The sequence below is a fragment of the Euleptes europaea genome, chromosome 17, assembly GCF_029931775.1.
Source record: "Euleptes europaea isolate rEulEur1 chromosome 17, rEulEur1.hap1, whole genome shotgun sequence".
NCBI classification, from domain to species: domain Eukaryota; kingdom Metazoa; phylum Chordata; class Lepidosauria; order Squamata; family Sphaerodactylidae; genus Euleptes; species Euleptes europaea.
Window position 1 is genome coordinate 22162953 of NC_079328.1, and position 22172 is coordinate 22185124.

The 22172-nt window shown below is 46.0% G+C and overlaps 1 protein-coding gene across 1 annotated transcript in view; it reads left to right on the forward strand.

Annotated features, from left to right (window-relative positions):
• The window catches only part of HYDIN (HYDIN axonemal central pair apparatus protein), a 216389-nt gene that overhangs the window by 130094 nt on the left and 64123 nt on the right, over window positions 1–22172 (forward strand). The window contains exons 38-49 of the mRNA XM_056862322.1: window positions 824–997; window positions 1980–2212; window positions 3053–3190; window positions 5906–6089; window positions 6353–6494; window positions 8514–8682; window positions 10296–10892; window positions 14554–14772; window positions 16056–16246; window positions 17460–17642; window positions 19440–19559; window positions 21913–22072. Coding sequence (XP_056718300.1) covers window positions 824–997; window positions 1980–2212; window positions 3053–3190; window positions 5906–6089; window positions 6353–6494; window positions 8514–8682; window positions 10296–10892; window positions 14554–14772; window positions 16056–16246; window positions 17460–17642; window positions 19440–19559; window positions 21913–22072 — 2510 coding nt within the window. The remainder of the gene's footprint in view (window positions 1–823; window positions 998–1979; window positions 2213–3052; window positions 3191–5905; window positions 6090–6352; window positions 6495–8513; window positions 8683–10295; window positions 10893–14553; window positions 14773–16055; window positions 16247–17459; window positions 17643–19439; window positions 19560–21912; window positions 22073–22172) is intronic.

A 22172-nucleotide genomic window follows, 5' to 3' on the forward strand; every position in this document is an offset into this window, starting at 1 on the left:
AGGTTGCTTACGGGGGAAAGAGTGCCAGGGGAGAATCTGGTGGATGTTGCCCCAGCCTGGCTGCTCACATGGGAACCTCTTGAAAGGGGTGATGGTACCGATACTCCTTCCCTCACCGCTTCTGCCACATCTGGACTACATGTCTTCCTTCACTGCCTAAGAGAGCAGTCACAAATCACAGCCAGAAGCACCACAACTCCCCAGGTTTTCTAGAGAGGTGGCAAAAAATTGCAATAAAATAAGGCAGGTCATTAGGGAAAGGGAAGGGGAATACTACACAGTTATCTACACACCACGCAGCTTCCTGCTACCATAGTGGCACGCACGACCATGAACTGCATGTACTCAAAAACAAATCGCAGCAGTTTAGAGCAAATTGTGAACACATTGAGCCATTTCTGATTTGAGTGCCCCATCTGCATCAAAAACCCATTCTTCTTTGCATCCTGCCGGGGTTGTGACTTCTTTTGACATACTCACATGAATTTGCCTTCTGCTGAGACCAACCCTTGGTCCATCAGGGTCAGTGTTGTCTGCAGCTCTCCAGGGTCTGTCACATCACCTACTACCTGGGAGATGCCAGGAATTGAACTTGAGGCCTTCTGCATGCAGTTCTACTGCTGGGCCATGACCCCCCTTTCTAAATTGCCTTCCTTTCTTCTCCATGCAAGCTTCCCTTTTGGTTTTCAGACCCCTTAAGCTTGTGTGGTTTTCCTGCATGCGAAAGGCTCACAGTTGGCATGTGTTCACCCGAAGGAATGAACGACAGACGACGAAGGACCGTTCACTCATACCCATTTTGTCTGTTCCCTCACCCATCCAGGGAAGACCAGTGCAGCCATCACCCTAGCCAAACTTTACAGTGCCGCCTGCTTGTCCATTGACTCTGTAGTCATTGAAGCCATCTCTGACGGGAGCAGCCCAGCAGGCCTCCGCGCCCGGGAACTCTGCATCCGAGCCGCCATAGAGCAGGCGCAGCGGGAAACAGATGAAGCTGGTAATAAACAGGAGTGTGCAGGCTGAAGTGTCTGCAGGAAGGGTGTGTGGGTCTCCAGCATAAGGTTGCCAGGTCCTTCTTCTCCACTGGCAGGAGGTTTTTGGGGTGGAGCCTGAGGAGGGCGGGGTTTGGGGAGGGGAAGGACTTCAATGCCATAGAGTCCAATTGCCAAAGCAGCCATTTTCTCCAGGTGAGCTGATCTCTATCGGCTGGAGATCAGTTGTAATAGCAGGAGATCTCCAGAGGTTGGCAACCCTACGAGTCCAGCACCATGGTGCTGACACAGCCTAGGATTTGTTCCTCTTCTTCCCAGTCCATACTCAGTGCCCATTTAGCTCCTCCTTAGGACAAAGGCTGGCTCTAGCTTCTCTCCAGAGACCTGCTAGCTCTCATAGTGCCCATTTCCCAGGCCATCAAAATCCCCTTTGCTGGGTACCCGCACTTTGAACTAGCAATCCAGCTTCGTTGCTTGTCAGTCAGGCAGCATTTCTTCCACACTGAAAAATCCATAAATAAGTCCTCACTGTCACAACCATGGAGCCCAGTCAGGAAGTCCGATGGGATAGGGCTCGATGTGGGAGCGCTGTAACTCAAACATTGCTAGTTAAATTGTGGAACTCCCTGCCCCAGGATGTGGTGATGGCTGCCAACTTGGAAGGCTTTAAGAGGGGAGTCGGCATGTTCATGGAGGAGAGGGGTATTCATGGCTACTAGTAAAAATGGATACTAGTCATGTACTGATCCTTTTCTCTCCAGGATCAGAGGAGCATGCCAAATATATTAGGTGCTGTGGAACACAGGCAGGACGGTGCGGCTGCAGTTATATTGTTTGTGGGCTTCCTAGAGGCACCTGGTTGGCCACTGTATGAACAGACTGCTGGACTTGATGGGCCTTGGTCTGATCCAGCGTGGCTTTTCTTGTGTTCTTATAATTTCTCATGTCTTTTTCCCATGTGTGTCTCTTTCTGCCAAATGGGTAAAGGAGCTGATGGACAGCCCGTAACATCTCTGGGTACCAGGCTGAGTGCTGAGGCTTTGGCTAAGCACACCTCAGAAGGCAGCCAGCCGAGCTCCGAGTCCAAAATGGGGCCGCAGTCAACCACCTCTAGAGGCTACCGAGGAAGCTCAGTAATGGCCAAGGGCAAGTCTGAGGGTCACGGGTCGCAAGCCCCGAAGCAACTGCAGCATCAACAGTCTGATCAGCCTGGATCTCAGGTAAGAGGATCCGCCTGACTCCCTCCTCACAGGTGAATTCTCAGAGCCTCACTAAACATTACCATGTCCCCATGTGGGAGACATGACAGTGATGGGAGTTTTGTGCCTCCCAGACGCATACTTGCCCTTTTGGGCTCATAACTGTGAGACACAGAGAGAAGCAATTTCAGTTCTCTCCCCCACCCCACCGCACCATGCCATTTTGGCATCCTGTAACCACCCCATGGAGCCATGGGCTCCATTGCAAAATCCCATTACTTATTGTGGCTACGTATAATTTTCACAGCTGAGCCAGTAGCGGCTCCATAGGGCGGTTTCAGGAAACCACAGTGGCATGTGGTGTGGGAAAGGCTGAAGCTCCTTTTCCTGTGCACTGTGGTCAGGAGGAGAAAAGGGCCATGGGCATCTGGGAGGCACAAAACTCCATCGCGTGTTCGATACAAAGTCCTCAAGTTATCCATGGACAAGCATGAAGACGTCGCCATGTGTGATCCTCAAGGGAAACAATTAACTGTGAAGAAAGGACCAGTACTAAAATTAAGTGTCATGTTAATTGGCCATGGGATTTAGTCAGACCCACAAAACAGAGAACTGCTTTCTTGATTTCCACACCTGGGTTTGATGACCTCACTTACCAACACACACAAAATATTTGTCCTCATGAGAAAAGAGAAACTTGAGCAATCGGCGCGAAGATAAGCATCATCATATACCCCAATATATTATTAGATGAAAAAGCAGATGAAAAAGCAGTTTTATTTAGGGTACCCCTGAAAGCTTGGAGCCTGTCCCAGAGGATTGGCTGGCTCTGACCCCTCCTTCTTTGCACTATACTTGCAGATTCCATCTAGCCCCATCCCCAGTATTCCCATCCAGCGGCGCATTAGCATCAGTGCCAGCATAGCTGGCGATTCCGGCCTGATGAGCTGTGTGTTTCCCGAAGAGCTCTTGGTGGAGATCCTCACTGAGAGGATGCAGGTAAGCGTAACTGGGAAGCGGTGGTGGCCAAGTGGGGCTAAGGGTTTGGGGACTTTCGGCGACTCCTGATTCTGTTCAGTCACTTTGCCCACTCTTTGTGGTATAGTCTGGCTTGGGGTGAGGTGACGGACCAAGAAACTGTGTCTTGGACCCATTCACATGGCTGGTTCCCATGGGAATCCCTACTGCAAGGTGAAAATGAAAGTCTTGTTTGAATTGGAAAGTTGCACACTGTCAAGACACTACATTGAACGTTCCCTGCTGATCAGGGAGAGTCCCTGTTTTCTGGTCACTGTTCTGGGTAAAGACACTGTCCCCATTTTCTCCCTGCTTTTTGTCTCTTGGGAGTGCCTTAATAAAATGTTGTTAAAATGCAAGTTGCTGGTGCTGTTGTCATTGAGGGTCAAACTCTGCCCCTAGAATCTTTAAAGGTAAAGGTACTCCCCTGTGCAAGCACCAGATCATTACTGACACATGGGGTGATGTTACATCTCGACATTTACTAGGCAGACTGTGTTTACTGGGTGGTTTGCCAGTGCCTTCCCCAGTCATCTACACTTTACCCCAAGCAAGCTGGGTACTCATTTTACTGGCCTCAGGAGGATGGAAGGCCGAGTCAACCTTGAGCTGGCGACCTGAAACCGACTTCCGTCGGGATCGAACTCAGAACTTGAATCTTTAGCAGCAATAATTCCAATTGGGAGAGTAGGGAAGACCTCTTGCATCTAGTGCACATCCATATTTTAATCAAATATTAAGCAGAAGCCCAGCTGTATGCTCAGGGCGAATAAAATTTATTCCAGAACAAACTTTTGTGAGTCAGCATTCCCTTCAGTGAATGCCATCTGACGAGCTCATGGGAGCTTATGCGGGAATAAATTTTGTTAGCCTTTAAAATACCTCTGGACTTCTGTTGATGTTGCTGCAATGGTGCCCCCTCTGGAAATATTTTTTATTTATTAAAACATTTTAATCTCACTTGTTCTCAAAGTAAATGGTGGCTCAAGCCAGCCAAACCAAAAGAACTTAAAATTGAAAGCTTCACACAACTCATGAACAGTGCCCCCACCTGCTCTCTCATGCAGGTTATTCTCCTTGTATAGGAAAATTATAAAAAGGTGTTCTGTTTGCCTTTCTGTTTTGTTTTTGCCATCATGTCACAGCTGACTTACGGTAAACCTGTAGGTTTTCAAGTTAAGAGATGTTCATAGGTGATTTGCCATTGCCCGTTTCTGCATCATGCCCCTGGTATTCCTTGGCAGTCTCCCATCCAAATACTTGCCAGGGTCGAGGCTGAGAGCGTGTGACTAGCCCAAGGCCACCCAGCAAGTTTCCATGGCAGAGTGGGGATTCGAACCTGGGTTTCCCAGATCCTAGTTCGACACTTTAACCACTACAGCACACTGCCTCTCTCTGTTTGCCTTAAAAACCATAAGGTGTTCTGGATACCAGAAATCCTAGGTGGTGGCAGTTAATGTCTTTTGTAGGTTTTAGACCTTTATTTGGACCATCATGAGTGAGGCCAGAGATAAAGGGACTTTGGCTAGAATGCACATCACAGATGTTTGTGTTCATGACACTCGTTGTGGCAGTGAAAATGAGCAGTGCACAACAGAAGCCATAGTAACACTTAATGTGTCAGGGGAGGGTGTGGGCAGTGACGGTGTGAACATGTCATGTTGCAAAGAGAGTGTGCAGGTAACGTTCTTAATTAGAAGGCCACGGCTGTTTGTTGGACTGGCAGAGGCAGTCAAGGAAGGAAGCAGCAGTATCACAAGCCCTGGAGTTTCCGCTTTTGCCCCACCCCCATGCCCCAAAAGGAGATGCTCAAATGCTGCAACACCAGCAAGGATGCCTGGAAATCATAACTGGCCCAGTGGTCCATGTGCTTAGGTCCAGGTCCCCAAACTTATCAGCCCCTTAGGAAGCCTCCAATTGCTCACATCTGGAGATTTAATTTCCCACAACTACATAAGATATCTCACCATTTTATATTGCTTCAGTTATAACAAAGACTGATGTTTGATAAGCGGTATGCGTCTGCTTTCGGGCACTGTGTATGTAACTTCTATGGATGTGAATTATGTATTTATGTTGTACTTGTGGTTTATAGTTAGATAGGTAATTGGATAGTTTGTATATATGCTTACTCTTTTGCTATAGTAAAGTATTTAGTTGTATATTGTACCTATTGTGTCATGTACATTGTAGTTTAGCAGGATTGTGTATTAATTGGTAGGTCATAGTGCTGTCTCTTTAATCTAGTATACACTTACAGCACAATTGCAATTTTTGCACTTTTGTTTACCCATGGAAATCATAACAGGCACAGTGGTCCAGGTCCCCAAACTTATCAGCCCCTTAGGAAGCCCCCAATCACTCATGGGAGTGATTCCTAAGGACTGAAAAATAGGATTGGTGTTTTTTTTTTTTTTTAGTGTTCTTTTTCTTCCAAAAGGAGTGTTCTTGGGAGAGGTAGTGAGTACATTCAGCATCTAGGTTTAATCCACGTTGACCTCAGAGCAGTCCATTGATGAGGCCGTGGGACGGCCATATGGGGTAGAGTGTTCTGCAGTTTTAGGCAGACTCAGCACTGGCTGAATTTTGCTGCCCTGGAGCTTCACCCACAGCAGAATCTGAACATAGCAGTCACCAAAAAAAAAAAAAAAAACATCGCTGTGACCTAACAAGAGGTGTCCGTTCCTTTCCTGGCAGCTCAGCGACTGCTATCGCGGCGTTGTGATTGACGGGCTGGAGAGCCTCTTTGCCCGCAACATTCCGATGGTGCTGCAGTGCGTACTCAAAGCGATTAATAATCGGCGCCACATCTACTTTGTGAACCTGTTCCAGGATTTTGCAGCCATGAAAGCCAGAGAGAAAGCCAGGCAAGAGCAGGAAGGTAAGGATTGACAAGTGAGGCAGGCCCAAGCACACCCTGGCTGCTGTTCTTTGGCTATCAGAGTAACTCTGAACAGAAACAGGTCACATCCTCATGGGGTTTGAGTCTGACATGCTGCCAGGTTTTACCAGCATCTCCCCAGATTTGCCTATCCCAGTCTTATCTTTGAAAGAATAATAACGGAGACTAAGTGGTATCTCAGATGTGGCCCAAGTCTTTTTTCTCTTCTGTTATCCTAACTTCTTCCTTGATTTTCTGGGAAGAACGGGAGCAGCAGGAAGCTGCTGCACGCGAGAAGGTTCGTCTGCAGGAGATGGACGAAGAGGAATATGATGCCCTCACTGAGGAACAGAAAATCCAGTTTGACAGAGAACTTTTGCAGGCACTGCGGGAACGGAAAAAGAGGTCAGTGAGGTGTCCCTTTGCAGTCCTTGGGAATATCTTACGTGCCCACAAGGAGACCTGTTTCAGTTTGGGATAGTGATTTTACAGCTGTCCTTAGAAATGGAAATGACTCCTTGATAACTCCCATCGTACCACCACTGCCTGCCAACTGACACTTGTCCAGAGTGAGAAGCATCTGCCCCTTGGATTTGATGAGCATATAAATTGAACAGATATGCCTCACAGGTGACGGTGGGGCTGTTGGTTAATTAGTGCATAAAGAAAAAGCTAAATTCTAACTTAGTTTTTTTTTAAATTTAGAATCATAGTATAGAGTTGGAAGGGATCACCAGGGTCATCTAGTCCCACCCCCTGCACAATGCAGGAAATTCACAACTACCTCCCTTCCATACCCCCAGTGACCCCTACTCCATGCCCAGAAGATGGCCAAGATGCCCTCCCTCTCATGATCTGCTTAAGGTCATAGAATCAGCATTGCTGACAGATGGCCATCTAGCCTCTTGAGCACATGAAGCTGCCTTATACTGAATCAGACCCTCTGTCCATCAAAGTCAGTAGTGTCTACTCAGACCAGCAGCGGCTCTCCAGGGTCTCAGGCAGGGGTCTTTCACATCATCTACCTGCCTAATCCCTTTAACTGGAGATGCCAAGGATTGAACCTGGGACCTTCTGCACGCCAAGCAGATGCTCTACCACTGAGCCACGGCCCCTCCCCTCTTCTTAAAAATCTCCAGAGAAGGAGAGCTTACCACCTCCCGAGGAAGCCTGTTCCACTGAGGAACCCCAGATCATGCCCCACCAACCCCAGATCCTGCAATCAAAATGTGGTAATTTCTATATATCCTACCTTTCTCCCCAATGGGGACCCAAAATGGCTTACAGCATCATTCTCCCCTCCTCTATTTTATCTTCACAACAGCACTGTGAGGTAAAAGGTTAGGTTGAGAGAGTGTGATTGGCCCATTGTCACCTAGTAGGGTTGCCAACCTCCAGGTACCAGCTGGAGTTCTCCTGCTATTACAACTGATCTCCAGCCGATAGAGATCAGTTCCCCTGGAGAAAATGGCCACTTGGGCAATTGGACTCTATGGCATTGAAGCCCCTCTCCAAACCCTGCCTTCCTCAGGCTCCGCCCCAAAAACCTCCCATTGGTGGTGAAGAGGGATTTGGCAACCCTATCTCTTAGTGAGCTTCCATGGCAGAGTGGGGGTTCGAATCTGGCTCTCCCTGATTTCCGTCCATAACTGTAACCACTACACCATGCTGGCTCTTATTTAACCAGTCCCAGACCCTGCAATCAAAATGTAGTAATGTTACCAAACTCCACAACTAGTGGATCTAGTTACTGGATCTGATCGATTTCCCTCCCTTTTAAAGGCCCATTTCAGAGGCCAAGTGAAATTACCAGCGTCTAAATCAAAGCCCAAAAGGGAGGAAATGGCTGGGCCTTCTTTGAGATCTTTGGGCACCCGGCGGACCTTACCAAGCATTCAAAGGAATCTTGAGGTCTCCCTGCATTCCTCCTGGCTGAATAAGGCTCACTCCATCACTCTTCTTCCTTCTCATTCCACTAAGGGAAGTGAAGAAGAATGGCAGAGATGGCCAGGAAGGGGGACATGGTGCTGTGAGGCCTCGTATATGCTCACTCATGGACATTGTATCCAGGAATCCTGGGGGCTGTAGTTCTTCTGGTGCCCCACTAGCTGGGATGCATTGATACTGCACAGGAGTGTCTGAGAGCCATCTGAAAAACCCATTTCCTTTTAAGCCAAATGAAGCCCTTTCCTCCACACATCCTCCCAATTCCTTCAGTAAGTAGCATGGGAGTGGGAGGTGACAGAGTAGGGTCTTATTCAGCTTGGAGGTGGTAGGAGAGCCTCTCAGCCTCTCTTCGGTGCACAAAGGAGTCCAGCCAATTTCATTATTTGTTGCAGGAGAGAAAATGGAATACATTTCCAGATGTCCTACAGGCATCAGGATAACCAATTATGGTGTGTGTTTTCCATGTGTGCATTGAAGGGAAATGGAGAAACTGGTTCGGGAATTGGAGGAAAAGAAACACCAGCAGGAGCTGGAGCGTTTGCGGGAGGAGGAGGAGATGAAGAAGAAGAGCAAGCGGTACAAGAGGGATGCGGCAAAGGAGAAAGAAGACTCCACAGGAAAGAAGGGCCAGGCAGGAGGGAAGCAAGTAAGCCAGTGACTAGTGAGCGCCCCGTGAATGGCCTTCATAGGGTACAAGCCAGCCAGGTAGATAGTAAAATTGGTGAACTGGTATCCCTCAACAGGATCAGAGCACTTCAAACGGTGGGTTTTGTTCTCCAAAGCACTTGCATAAGTCACCAACTTGTGGCTTAGCGGTAGAGCATCTGCTTGGCATGCAGAAGGTCCCAGGTTCAATCCTCGGCGTCTCCAGTTAAAGGGACTAGGCAGACCTTTGCCTGTGACCTCGGAGAACTGCTGCCGGTCTGAGTAGACAATACTGACTTTGATGGACCAAGGGTCTGATTCAGTATTAGGCAGCTTCATGTGTTCATGTGTAGAAAAGTGGCCCATACATCTTGGAATTAATACTCTTCATCAAACATCAGACATTTTGCAGGCTTGAGGGTTGCCGACTTTTCCAAAGAAGGGGAAGTAGCAGTGAGAAAACATTGACCTTTAAAGGTTCTGCCTCTCCTGTGCCTTGGAAAATCATGTACACCTTGCCACAAAAAAGGTGGAGACCCTGTGCTCACCCCTGAGTTGCTGTTCGGCACAACTTGTGGGAAGAATAGCCGTAATCAAAAGAGAAGGGCTGCTGTTCAGCTACTGCAATGCAAAATATATCAGGTTACCTTCGAAGGCTAGATGGTTAGAAATGTGTGAGATGCTCCCTTGCAGGTTCAAGATGGTATTGTGAAAACATCTATATCTGTCACTGCATCAAGTTGCCCTTTCTCATTAGTTTCCTGGCTGGTTCAAGACACTTGTGATTGCTTTCAAATTTCTTCCACAGCATTGACCTCCGTGTACTTTTCAGAGCTCCATCTTCCTTATGAATAGACACGCATATCCTGCTCCAGGTAGTGTCTACCTAGGAAGTGAAATTTGCAGACACACCAGCTATAGAATGTCCTCATGAGTTAGAAAGTTTCCCTGGAGATGGCACTGAATTCTACCCGGTCCAGAAGCTGGGCTAAAATCAAGCTTGGTTCAAGCTGGGGTGGACTGATTCCAGGGCCAGGCTCAGGACCTGCCCAGTTCCAGCAGGTTTCTTACTTCAGCCGGAAATAGCCTCAGAGGCAATTATGTTATTTATTTAAATATTTTACCCTCCTTTACTCCCATGCTGGGGACTCAAAGCAGCTTAGAAGATGCAAGAATGCATTTTTTAAAAAGGGAATTTAAACAAATATATACAAGCCAACAGGCACCCAGTACAATCTTAAAGCAGGGGATTTGGTACAAAGACACTCCAGACTTGTGCTGGTTTTGCAAGACTGCCAACAGCAAGCCGCAGGCTAGGGGCTCACGTCTCTGGCCGAGTTCAGGTTTCAGACACCTGGCAAAGGGGGAGTGACAGATGCTCATCTCAGATCTGAGGTCTTATTGAGCTGGCACAGATGTTTTCTGTCCCGAGAGATGTAGGAGCCTTGCCATGTCCCTGGGATGAAACTGGGATGCTTTGATTTTGGGTGATGGAGGGTGTGGTCATTTGAGCAATCCAAAATGTTGCTGAAGATCCCTGGCTGCTTTAATGTATTCTCTAGTTCTGCTTTGGGTCTGTCATTCCAGAACACCCCTTTTCCCTCTTTAAAATAGGACCAAAAGCTGAATGATGGAGTAGAACGGAAAACGTCCGCCCCAAGCAAAACGGACCGTCCCGAGGTGAATGCCAATGACAGGGATGAGAAGAAAAGGAAGAGCAAGCAGATGCAGAATGAGCAGCAAGGGGGAGTGCCCCCTACAGCACAGGAGGAGGAGGAAACTGAGAAGGAAATGAGCGAGAGCGAGAAGAACTTGGCTCAGCGGTTCAAGCTCTACGAGGCCTCACAGAAAGACATAGTTCAGATCCTTCTGTTCTGGGATCGGGTTCAGGGGGTCCAGCAGTCCCTGGCCTCTGAGGAGAAGCAGGAGGAAGTGGAGGACCAGCGGCAGGCACCATCAGGCCGCAAAGGTCGGAAGGACCGGGAACGAGAGAGGCAGGAAAGGCTGGAGAAGGAGCGAGCCGAGAAAGAGCGGCTGGAAAAAGAGAAAGCAGAGAAGGAGCGTCTAGAGCGGCTGATTGCAGGGCAGGAGGGAGAAGGGGAAGGAGCAGACACCATTGGAATCCCATGCTTAGAGATCCAGGTGCTCAGTTCTGAGGATTCCAGTGGCAAGAGGATCCAAGAGACCGGCAAGCTTCCAGGTGTAGAACAGGTGGGGACTATTTATGTTCTAGGCTGGGCTCTCCCCACCAGGAGCAAAAGGGCATTGTTTTAGTGGGGAAGGCACTCTCTGTTGTCAGAATGAACACAGGAATGGAGTGTAGAGTTTGGTAGACCTGACAGAAACCTGACATTTAGGAAATGAAGATGTTTTTATAAAACGTTTGTTTCGTCATGTATTCATAACCGTCCAAAGAGCAAGATCTTAACCAGTTTATGTAGGCAAAATAATAATTCTTTAGAGTGGCTGAAGGGAAGGCACCCCGAAAGTGCCTTGGGGAAAGCACGCACGGTGCTTTGAGGGAAGACGCTTACAGTGTCGAGTTCCAGAGATCAATCTGAATTGCCCCAGTGATCTCTCAGTTTTATTAAGGAATATTACAATGGATAGCAAAGGTCAGTCAGTGATCACACAATGGAACTTAGGCAAGGCATACCACAATTAATGATTAATGAGATCAAGGCATAGAGAAGACAATGACACATTCCATCTTGAAGCAAACTTTGAGCAAACATTGGCTGTCTGTTATATAGAATGATTGGATTACCCAAAGCTAATCCCTTTAAGATTGCTCCACTGAGGTCATTAGGTCACTATACAGTCAGTAGACTTTGGACAGGAGCATCTCAGAGACCCAGAATTTGTTGTAATCAATATTTCAATATGGCGAGAATCAGGGTTCTGTGGAACCAATATTAAAATGGCAAGGGTGTGCCCTGCTGCCAATTAATTAAGTTTCATAAATCCCTACAAGTGGCTAAATCAAATCAGATACTTTCATTGCATTGACTCAGTCATAGCAAACAAAGTCATAATCATGAAATCACAGCACAAATAGAAACAAACCTAGTTAAATTGTCAGCTATAATATAAAATTCACAGACATAACAGATTAATTTCATATCTTCCATAATAATGAACTATACCCTAAAAGTTACTTATCATAATAAAACTAGGACCTATATTAAGAGATCTTACCTTTATCATCATCTTAGCAACCGTGGCAATAAACTTTGCCATTTGTGATCTTATCCTTTTATCTCTCTCCAGCAATAGCATTACAAGTTTATTCAAATCTCATCTCCCTGATAACCGTAACAAGATATTTCCAAGAAATCTTTCCTGATCTGCTGTAAACCTTGGGCACATGGGCCAGATCTTCAATAAATCTATGGTTGCATGAGCAAACTTTTTCATCAATTAGAGTCCTATTATAACGCCCTTCACTACTGACAGTTGTAAAATGTACATGTGAGCTTCAGTAAACGCCTTTCTCTGCTCAGTAATCAGCAAACCATTGAAGTATGCCGTAACAGTTAAAGGGAAAGAAAGGAGTTTAGTGCCAAGGAAGTTTATAGCCCATTCCTGAGAAATGGGCTGAAAGTTCTTTGGGGGTAGCATGACCCCGCTGCCAGCGAAATTGCGCTTATTCCATGATAAGAGGCACTTACGCTGGCGGCTGGGGCAGTTCCTTCGGTGCCTGGGCGTCGCAGAGCTGCACGCTGCTCCCCCACTGCCGCAGTCTCTCCAGGACCTAAATCCCGGGAGAGAAATGCGGCTCCGGATTGGGGTGTGTGTTCCTGGGGCATTCCTGGGAGCGGAGCTGATGTTAGTCAGCTTCCTAAGCCCCTCCAGCCTAGGCATGTCCCCTCCACCAACAGTGTTGCTGCGCCAGGTTTTTCCTGGCGCAGCCTTACTGTTTTCAGTGGGGGGAAATGCCCCATTTTCCTAAAAAGCCTTTATAAAAGGCTTTTTTAAGCCTTTTCGTGGCCTGGAAACCGCTTTGGAGGCGGGGCATCAGCTACGCCGTCCCTGACCACCGCAGAACTCAGGAACGAGCTGTTAGTAACATCTTTTGTTTATATTCTGCTCTTAGATAATATTGTATCAAAATCATGACCAGATGCAATATTTCTGCATGAAAATTTCATAATATGAATGCAGATTTCAGTCCCACGAAGCAGGTAATTTTTCATGCATCTACTGCAGCCTCTTACTGGACAGGAATAAAAAGCTGAGTTAATTGTAGTACAGGATTAAGATTAAGTTTAGATGATCCTTTATTATGGTATTTCTCCTTACACTAAGAGTATTCAAGGAAGACATGGAAAACTGGTTTGCTACTTGATCCCTGCTGCATACACATTGCATGTAAAATACAGGAGATCTGATATTATTTCAAGTCTCCAAAAGTCGGGGCAAAAATCTTGGAACTAGCAACCATGGTCAATTTTATTTGTTTTAAACAAGTAAAAGGGGATAGATCAAAAGCAAATTTCTTTGTAGAAAGCTGGTATACATTTTTTAATTGCAAAAATAAAAAGTACCTTCACCTAATGTTCTACCTGTATTCTGAGTGATTTAATAATTATATATTCACCAACTGGCTTACTTTTGTCTTAGTACCCTGTGTTTAGGATAGATGTGAAATCTTGTTTATATATGTATTTGAAATATTCATATCCTAAGTTCTCAGCCAGTTATAGCTTCCAAGGCTGTTTTCCTTATCTTAAAAATGCAAAAAGTAAATAAAGCAATAAAATATAAAATGTATTTACAAAGCACCAGCTCAAAAAATCCTAAATACTTAAAACTAGCAGCATTTCTAGAAATTGTAAGTTACAGTTATAAAAGCCTTTAATGACAGCAAAAAATCCAGTAAAAGCAGGTAACAGTAATTAAAATCGCATCTTTAAAAGACCAGCAGATGGATAAAAAAAATCCCCAGCAGCAATAAATTATCACGAGGGCTTTACAAGATACCGTTTGTCACAGCAAGCCTCCCCAAGGTCAAGAATGGAATGGCTTGCATTTCCTCAAGTGTAACAAAGGAGTTTTTCTTGTTCCAAAGAAAGAAGCAAGTAGATCATTAATATGGGTTTGGATTCCTCAAGAAGAATCCTTCCCTCAAAAGATGTTGTGCCATTGGTCCCCCAAACTTGCACTCCTCAAACAAATAGGCTGGGGGCACTTTCACACATGCTGAATAATGCACTTTCAATCTACTTTCAATGCACTTTGAAGCTGGGTTTTATTATATGAACTGGCAAAATCCACTTTCAAATGATTGTTAAAGTGTACTGAAAGTGGTTTGAAAGTGCATTATTTGGCATGTGTGAAAGTGTCCCGTTTCTCATTTCACACTGAATGGCTTGTGGGGAGGTACCGTATGTCATCACTCTGCCCGCCTGGGTTTGCTCTGTTTTTCTAACGACACTTCTCTTGCTAGTCCCATTTTCTTCCATGTGTTTCACTATTTATCTGCATTCACCCACCCTTGATCATTGCGAGGCAGGACTGATCCACAAGTACTTGTCCATGCAGGAAAAATCCAGTTGCTAAGAATGCTCCATTGCATCAATAGAGTGATATCCTACAATGCATGGCTGGGCCCTGATGTTCTTTTCTGAGCCAGGGTCAATGTCTTACATTTCTGACTACTTTCTCAAATGATTTCATCGGCACACAGGAATTATTTCACATAGCACAAGAATGTCCTGCCCATAGTGGTCATCACGGAAACTACTCCTCCTGTTTGCTCAGGATCTTCCATCAGAAGAACAGACTGTACTCCAAATGTCCTGCTGTTCTTTGTTCATGGCTGCAGCATTTCATTGAGGCATTAATGTGACTTTTTCTTATCTTGCCCTAGATCTTGGATGCCTTAGGACTGGGCCCCTCAGGGCCTCCCATCCCCCCTACTGCCTTCTTCTCTGTGATCCCATACCCAGAGAAACGACAACTGCCTGTTCCAGGGGAGGCACTCAAGCACTTCACCTTCATTGTACCTGAAGACACAAATGTCCCTGAAGATGATAAGAAGGATGCTGAAGCCAGTGCAGAGATCACAAGTAGTCTCCCAGCAGTTAAGGTGATGGGCCTTGTTCTTTTGTAGACACACCATGATTAAAAGAACAGGGATAAATGGATGCCAATAAAATTGTACAGGATTGAGGGGTTTCATCATCAGAGATGCTTTAGATTTTTATTTCACATAATATGACCATAGTTATACACAGAGCCAGTCAAGGCTAAGGTTGGCTGACCACTCACAAGGGATGTGAGTACATGTTAGGCTATGACATGGTGCAAGAGGTACACTTTGGCTTGCTTAGTTAGTTTGTTTTATACTTCTCTAGACTGCATGCGTAAAAGTACATAAGGTGCCCTGAGTCAAATGTCCATCCAGTCCAGCATCATGTTTCACACAGTGGCCAACTAGTCGCCCTGGAAGCCCAACAAGCAGGGCATAGAGGCCAAGGCCTTCCTCCTTCTAGCGCTGGTAGTCTGAGGTTTATTGCCTCTGTAGGTTGAGGTTCCTTTCAGTCACCAGGACTAGTAGCAGCTGGTGGACCTAGCCTCCAAGAATCTGTCTAATCTCCTTTTATATAAGAACGTAAGAAAGGCCATGCTGGATCATACCAAGGTCCATCAAGTCCAGCAGTCTATTCGCACAGGTGCCTCTAGGAAGCCCACAAACAAGACGAATGGAGCAGTATTATCCTGCCTGTGTTCCAAAGCACCTAATATAACAGGCAGGCTCCTCTGATCCTGGATATAATAGGTATGCATGATGACTAGTATCCATTTTTACTAGTAGCCATGAATAGCCCTCTCCTCCATGAATGTGACCACTCCCCTCTCATAGCCTTCCAAGTTGGCAGCCATCACCACATCCTGGGGCAGGGAGTTTCACAATTTAACTATGTGTTGTGTGAAGAAATACCTCCTTTTATCTGTTTTGAATCTCTCACCCTCCAGCTTCAGCAGATGACCCCTCATTCTAGTATTATGAGAGAGGGAGAAAATCTTCTCTATGTCCACTCTCTCTATCCCATGCATAATTTTATAGACCTCTGTCATGTCTCCCTTTAACCGCCTTCTTTCCAGACAGAACTAAAGCTGTGCTATTCTTTAAGCACAGAAAATCTGGTTCTGGTGGACAATCTGCGTCATATTACTATGTGGGCATATAGGATAGGGGTGTTTCTGGCTATGATCTTGATGCAATAATCATACACACACACACACACACTGCTTGACTTGCCTTGCCTATGAATGCTTTTGTTTCTGATTATACTGGCTAACTAGTTCTGCCTTCTGGATTTCTTCCCATCTTTCTTATCTGTCTGTTTTCCCTCTGCATTTCAGGAGGAACAGAGCACCCCAACTCGAGGCAAGTCCAAGAAGGAAAAGGTTGAGCCAACCCGTGAGCCTTTGAAGGATAAAAAGGGCGCAACCCGTAGCAGGAAGGGCACTCATCCAAGCCCTGGCACGTTGACACCTCTGTCGGAGTTAGATCAATCTGCCCTGTCTGCAGAGCCGTCCGCTGAGAAGCTCTTCAAGTGAGTAGCAAGAAACAGGCCCTGGCACTCTTGCACCGGCTGCAGAAGGAGAGCCTTGTAGTGCAACTAGAAGCAGAGGTGGCCCACTGACTAGGAGGACCTAAGCAATTGACTGGGGCACCAGAGGGCAGGGGGGTGCCAGAGACACTAGAAACAAGCAGCCCTATGGCACTCTTGGGCCCAGCTTTACTGCCCAGGTTCCAAGGCTAGCCAGCCTGCAGCTTGGCATGTGCCCCAGCCAGCTGGCCTAGAGGTGCCAAAAGCCCTTGGGCCAGCCCTGATTAGAAGAAGTCAGGAAACACTTGCATATGTGTGGCTGGTCAGGCACGAACTTCTACTTAAAACAGAGGTCCTTTACACATGAGTACTTTCACTCACATTCACCCCCGAGCTAACTCGGTTGTTCCTCAAAGTTATGCATGAGTTTTCTGTCCCTCAGAAATGACCTCATGCCCAGCTTTCGCAAATCCTGAGCCTTACCATTCTTGTTAAAACCCGATTCTTTGATCTCCCCTGAGATCAGCCCGGGTGAAATCATCCTCATCTCCATACATAAGCCAAAGCCCGGGACAGGGGAGCTGGGGGGGGTGATGTTTTTCTCACAGTAAGCACTACAGCCAATCACAAAGCAACGTTTCAAGAGGCGGGACACAAATGCTTCCTGATTTTTGTCTCCCACCTGGAATTCTTTCTGAGCAGACATTTGTCTCACATAAGAAAGGATTTTAAAACGATGCTTCAGTCTCTCCCCCACAAACACACACCCTGTTCAATTTAAAGAGCTCTGTTTTTTGAAATGGTTTTTAAAACAGTACTTGGGTTTCCTCCGGGGGAGAGGGAACTGGACATTTTTCTCACAGTAAGCACTACAGCCAATTACAAAGCAGCGTTTTGAAGGGGTGGGGACTCAGGCACTTCCGGGTGTGAGCTTGGTGACTTTGCTGGTGCATAGCAATTTTTGGATTCGCAACAGAAAAGTGTGGGTTGAGCAAGCATCGAACTCCAGGTAAAACTCCCATGCATAAACGACCAAAGATTGTTCTGAACCAGGCATGTGTTATAAGAATCTTCTCCAACCCATACAAAGTGGCCGTATACATTGCTGCTTTGGTGGAGTGATTGTGGTATCAAAATGTATTTGACAGGCAGTTACACAAACCCATCGACATCCTGAAAGTTTTGAAACGAATTCTCTGTGCTTCTCATTTCACAGGCTGACTTGTTTTCGTTGGACGGTCCCTGCCAATGGAGAGATTTTGATGCGCCTCCATTTCTCCTCCACAAAAACAGGACTGTTTGATCAAGTCTTCAACTTTGAGATCCAGGGAACACGGAGACAGTACCAGGTTTACTGCAGGGGTGTCTGCACGTATCCAACCATTTCCCAAGACCCCAGGTAAGTGCGAGAAGAGACTGGGCACAGCCATGGAAGCCTTCTGGGACAGGATTCATAGCCAGTCCAAGGACTTGTAGCACATTTTCTTCATAAATAGGAATGTGCATGCATTAAAGTCAAGCTGGAAAAAATGGCAATTTAAGCTGTATTTTCTGCATAGTGTCTGGTGGCTCTCCTTAGAAGAACCCCCAACTTTGGTCTAGATTGAGTCAGGGGTTTCAACTTTATGGGGCCCCATTTTTTCTCTGTTGGAAACAATGGAAGACGGATGGGGCACCCTCTTCGGGGGCCCATAAAAATTGGACCCCCTGACCCAATCTTTACCAAACTTGGGGGTTCTTCTAAGGATAGTAACCAGAAGCTATGCTGAAAATTTGGTGCATCTACCTTAAAAAAACAGTCCCCCAAGAGCCCCAGAAAGATTCCCCATAGGCTATAATGGAGCAGGATTTTTTTTTTAATTCCTGAAAAACTCCAGAAAAAAACCCATAGTGGTATGGGAATTTGAAAATATTTGGGAATCCCAAAAGCTTTTGGGTCCTATATACCCAAATGCGAATTTTACTGATTTTTTTTCTTTTGCACACTTCTGTTCATAAAGAGAAGTCTGCATATAATACGCAGAGGGCTTTTCCCCAAGTGCACAGTACTTGACAGACAGAGAACAAAAGGAGTTGCTCCAAGCATCTATTCCTGCTTACTGCTATGTGACTGTGTTTGGTTTTTGATTTTTATGTGTTTAGTCTAACCATTTTTCTTCTTTTCATGGATGTTATAAGCTGTATGGGAAGGATTTTTAGTAGGGTTGCCAGGTCCTTCTTCTCCACTGGCGGGAGGTTTTTGGGGTGGAGCCTGAGGAGGGCGGTGTTTGGGGAGGGGAGGGACTTCAATGCCATAGAGTCCAATTGCCTAAAAGCGGCCATTTTCTCCAGATGAACTGATCTCTATTGGCTGGAGATCACTTGCAACAGCAGGAGATCTCCAGCTAGTACCTGGAGGTTGGCAACCCTAATTTTTAGTGAGACTGGATTTTAAAATAAATATCTTGATTTTGTGGGTGTGACCTTAGCTGTTCTTTGATTCGGTATGTACTCCATGAACTTTTTGAAGACAGCAAGAAAGAACATAGCTGACACCTGATTAATGTTATTTGTTTATTTATTGGGACCTTGTTTACCTGCTTTTCTTTGCCCAATGTGGACTCAAAGCAGTTTACAAGGTTAGCCCTCCACGCACAACCAGCAACTTCCCTACCTCAAAATTCTACAATACGCAAGTCATCTACCAACAGATCTATCCATCATCATCAGACTAATCTTCAGGGTGGGGAGATGGGGCAGAGAAGGCAGCCCAAGGGTGCACCCCACACCCTGTATGCAGGCAAATAATGAAATTTGGCCCTGACCAGATGAATATCACGTCATTTCCTTATACCTTTAGCATGTGCGCGTTAATAATCAGTGTACTCTTCCATACTTGTTTCTGCCATTAACTTGAAAACTAGTACTGTTTTCAGAATTAAATCTATAACTAGAGATCACAAAAAACGTAATGGTAGAGGTGCAATATGTGTCCTGGTTAGGCAGTAAGATGCATTTAGGGTAAAATATGGGAATTCTTTCCATAATTCATAATCTCTAGGACATATGCATATTGCAGTTCTGACGAGAAGCATTCATGGACCTTCTTCACACATGGGTATTATCCTTGAAAGAGCACATGGATTTACTGTGGATTTCTTGTTTTACTGAACTCTGCCTGTTTCTCTCCTGATGCTTCTCTGTTTCTCCAACCCAGGATAGTGTTCCCCCACCGTAGGAAGACTGCCAAACCCGATGAGATTGTCTTCAAAAAGTACATCATGAGTTCGGGTGTGTTTCATTTTGGCCCTTTGCTCTGCGGGAAGTCAAGAGACAAGTAAGTGCCTGGACCTCAGCCTCCTTATTCAACAAAAATAAACAACCCAAACCAACACAGAGCAAACCATATCTTAGGGAGCTCCTGCTATAGAGGAGCCACAAAGTTTACACAGTATTATGTAATTTTAAGATATTCAGGCCCGCTGACTAACTGCTCATTCATGGATTATCAGAATTGGGTGTGTACTTCCACATGATCTAGAAACTTGAAATTTGGTGTTGAGCTATGTTCAGGAGCAACGTTGTTTGGGTTGGGAAAATGGTCTTTTAGGGAGCCTAAAATGCAAGACCCTCAAAATCTGCTTTGTGTGCTCTGCAGCCCCGATTGACAAAAACTTTGGATGCTGTTCTCTCCTTGTGGTTAGGAGTTCATTTTTGTTTGGGTTAGTTCCCACCTCTCTGGATTGTTAGATAAGGCAAGGCAACTTTGCTCGGAAGGAGGGAATGTCCCTTAAAGCCCCCAGCCATCTCTCTGCTTAGGTGTAGGGAGACAGGCTTTTTACTCTAAGCCAGGGGCATCGAACTCAATCATCCAGATAGGACTAATAATGGCGGATCCATCTGAATAAAAAACAGCTGTATATTCATTTAAATGAAGCTGTGGGAGAAAAAATGTAGTAGAATCTTCATTTTCTACTTCTAGTAAGTCATCAAGTTGTGGTAAGGTATCATCATAATGAAACTCAAACCTTGTATCTTCAAAGTAAGACAGCCAAGCCAACCATCTTCCAGAAAGTGCTTTTCTTTCTGTCTGCGGCATCTTTTGTGGACGCTGTGGTGAACGTAGCGGTGAATACACACGTTATCTGTTGACCTTGTGATAAGTCAAGTGCCTGTAACAAAGCTTTATGCATTGTAGTGAGAAGTTTCTCAATTGGAGTTTCTCCTGGCTGGCTCACCAACTGGTCGGGCTGGGCCATGACTCGCCAACCCAGATCTAGACTGGAGGGGGTGGCTGCCTCAGCTTGCTCACGGGGCAGATAAGAGCTCTCGAGGGGCTGGATCCAGCCCTCGGGCCTTGTGTTTGACATCCCTGCCCTAAGCTCTACAAAAATAAACAAAAAAATGGTTTTAAAAAAACAGTTCCAAAATCAAAAGGGAACAAGGAGAGCATCACAACCTGTTCTTGCCAAGCACAGCGGGAGCCTCCGTAGCAACCGCTTCCCTTCCCTTCTTCCCATCCAGGTTGAAGGGATGGGCTTAAGAGCACTGTGACTGTGGCAGACATTTCTTCAGCACTCCATTAATGCTGACTGCCAGGCTGCCCTGTGCTAAATGCCCTCTCCCATAGGGTTTTTGCATTTGAGCCCTGGTGAGAAAAAGAGAGGTGGAGGCTTCAGCCTCTAAGGGCACCAGTGCCTTGCTGTCCTCTGGGGCAAGAGCCACTTCTTAGGATGCTCCTCTTGCCAGTCAGACCTCTCCCTCGGGACTGATCAGGTACAGCAAGGGTAAGGGTCTCCAGATCCCCCTCCTTCCAGCTCTAGAGTGATAAAATGTTTTGCTCTGGCTTCGCCAGGTGAATAAAGGATCTGCGAATGTAAAGAAAGACTTATGGCTGCCCCCTTTGCAGTCCAGAAGTGATTAGCAGATGGTTGAAAGGTGGCATTAGCGAAAACCAAGAAACAGAAGCTTTTTTCCCCTTCCCACAAGGAAGAAAAATGGGAGTTGTTCCAAGCTACTGCATTCCTTTTATTTCTGTCTTCTGCCATCTTTCTGATGACACAGAGAAGTGGTATCCTATCAACAAATCGGGTAACTGATACTCCTTGCAGAGGCCCAACCAAAAGCCTGCCTCTTTCTCTAATAATTCAGCACAGCTGTCTGGCCCTGCAGGATTCCTGTGGGGGTGGAATCTGATGGCCTTCATGGTTTGGGCTTGGATCGCACTGGACAGACAGGTGCTATGTACTCAAAGAGATGGATCTCTCTTGGAATTCGCCCATCTGGAATCCAGACAAGTTAATTAATTAAATCATAAACCAATCAACCTGATGAAATGCTTCCACATTGTTCAGTCCATACAACATCCCCTGGACAGATGAGCAGTCAGACCAATTCTATCAGGAATGCTCCCTACAGCTAGCCACCTTGGATCTCAAGGGTGAACAGGTTTCTGATCCAGAAAAAATCCCAGATGGGAGCTCCTCTGATCAGTCTTGGGGTGCTTAAGATCTGTTAGCCTCACTATATTTAGTACAGGCCTGTAAGGTTTTGCCCCTTTCTGGAATCACTTGTATTGTAACACTTGTAATGGTACCTCTCCGTTGGCAACCCTACTCCCCTCCCTCCTTCCTAGTAAACTGATAATCGTTCTCTTGACTGTTCCATGCTTGCCTCCTCATCCTTTACAGGTACAAGGCAAACCGATTCCCTAATCACTCTGAAAAGATAACCATCCTCAACATATCTCCTTTGGAGTGTGAAATAACTTTCTGCTTCCAGCATGACTACAAGGCAGTCACTTATCTCTTGGACCCGCCTGCCATGACGCTCAAGCCTAACGAACAACAGGTAATAGCGGACGTCTGTGTGTGTGTGTGGGGGGTCCCCATCTCTTTAAAGCACACTCCAGTTTAAAGGGGTTTCCACCTGAATGCGTTTTCTTTTCACT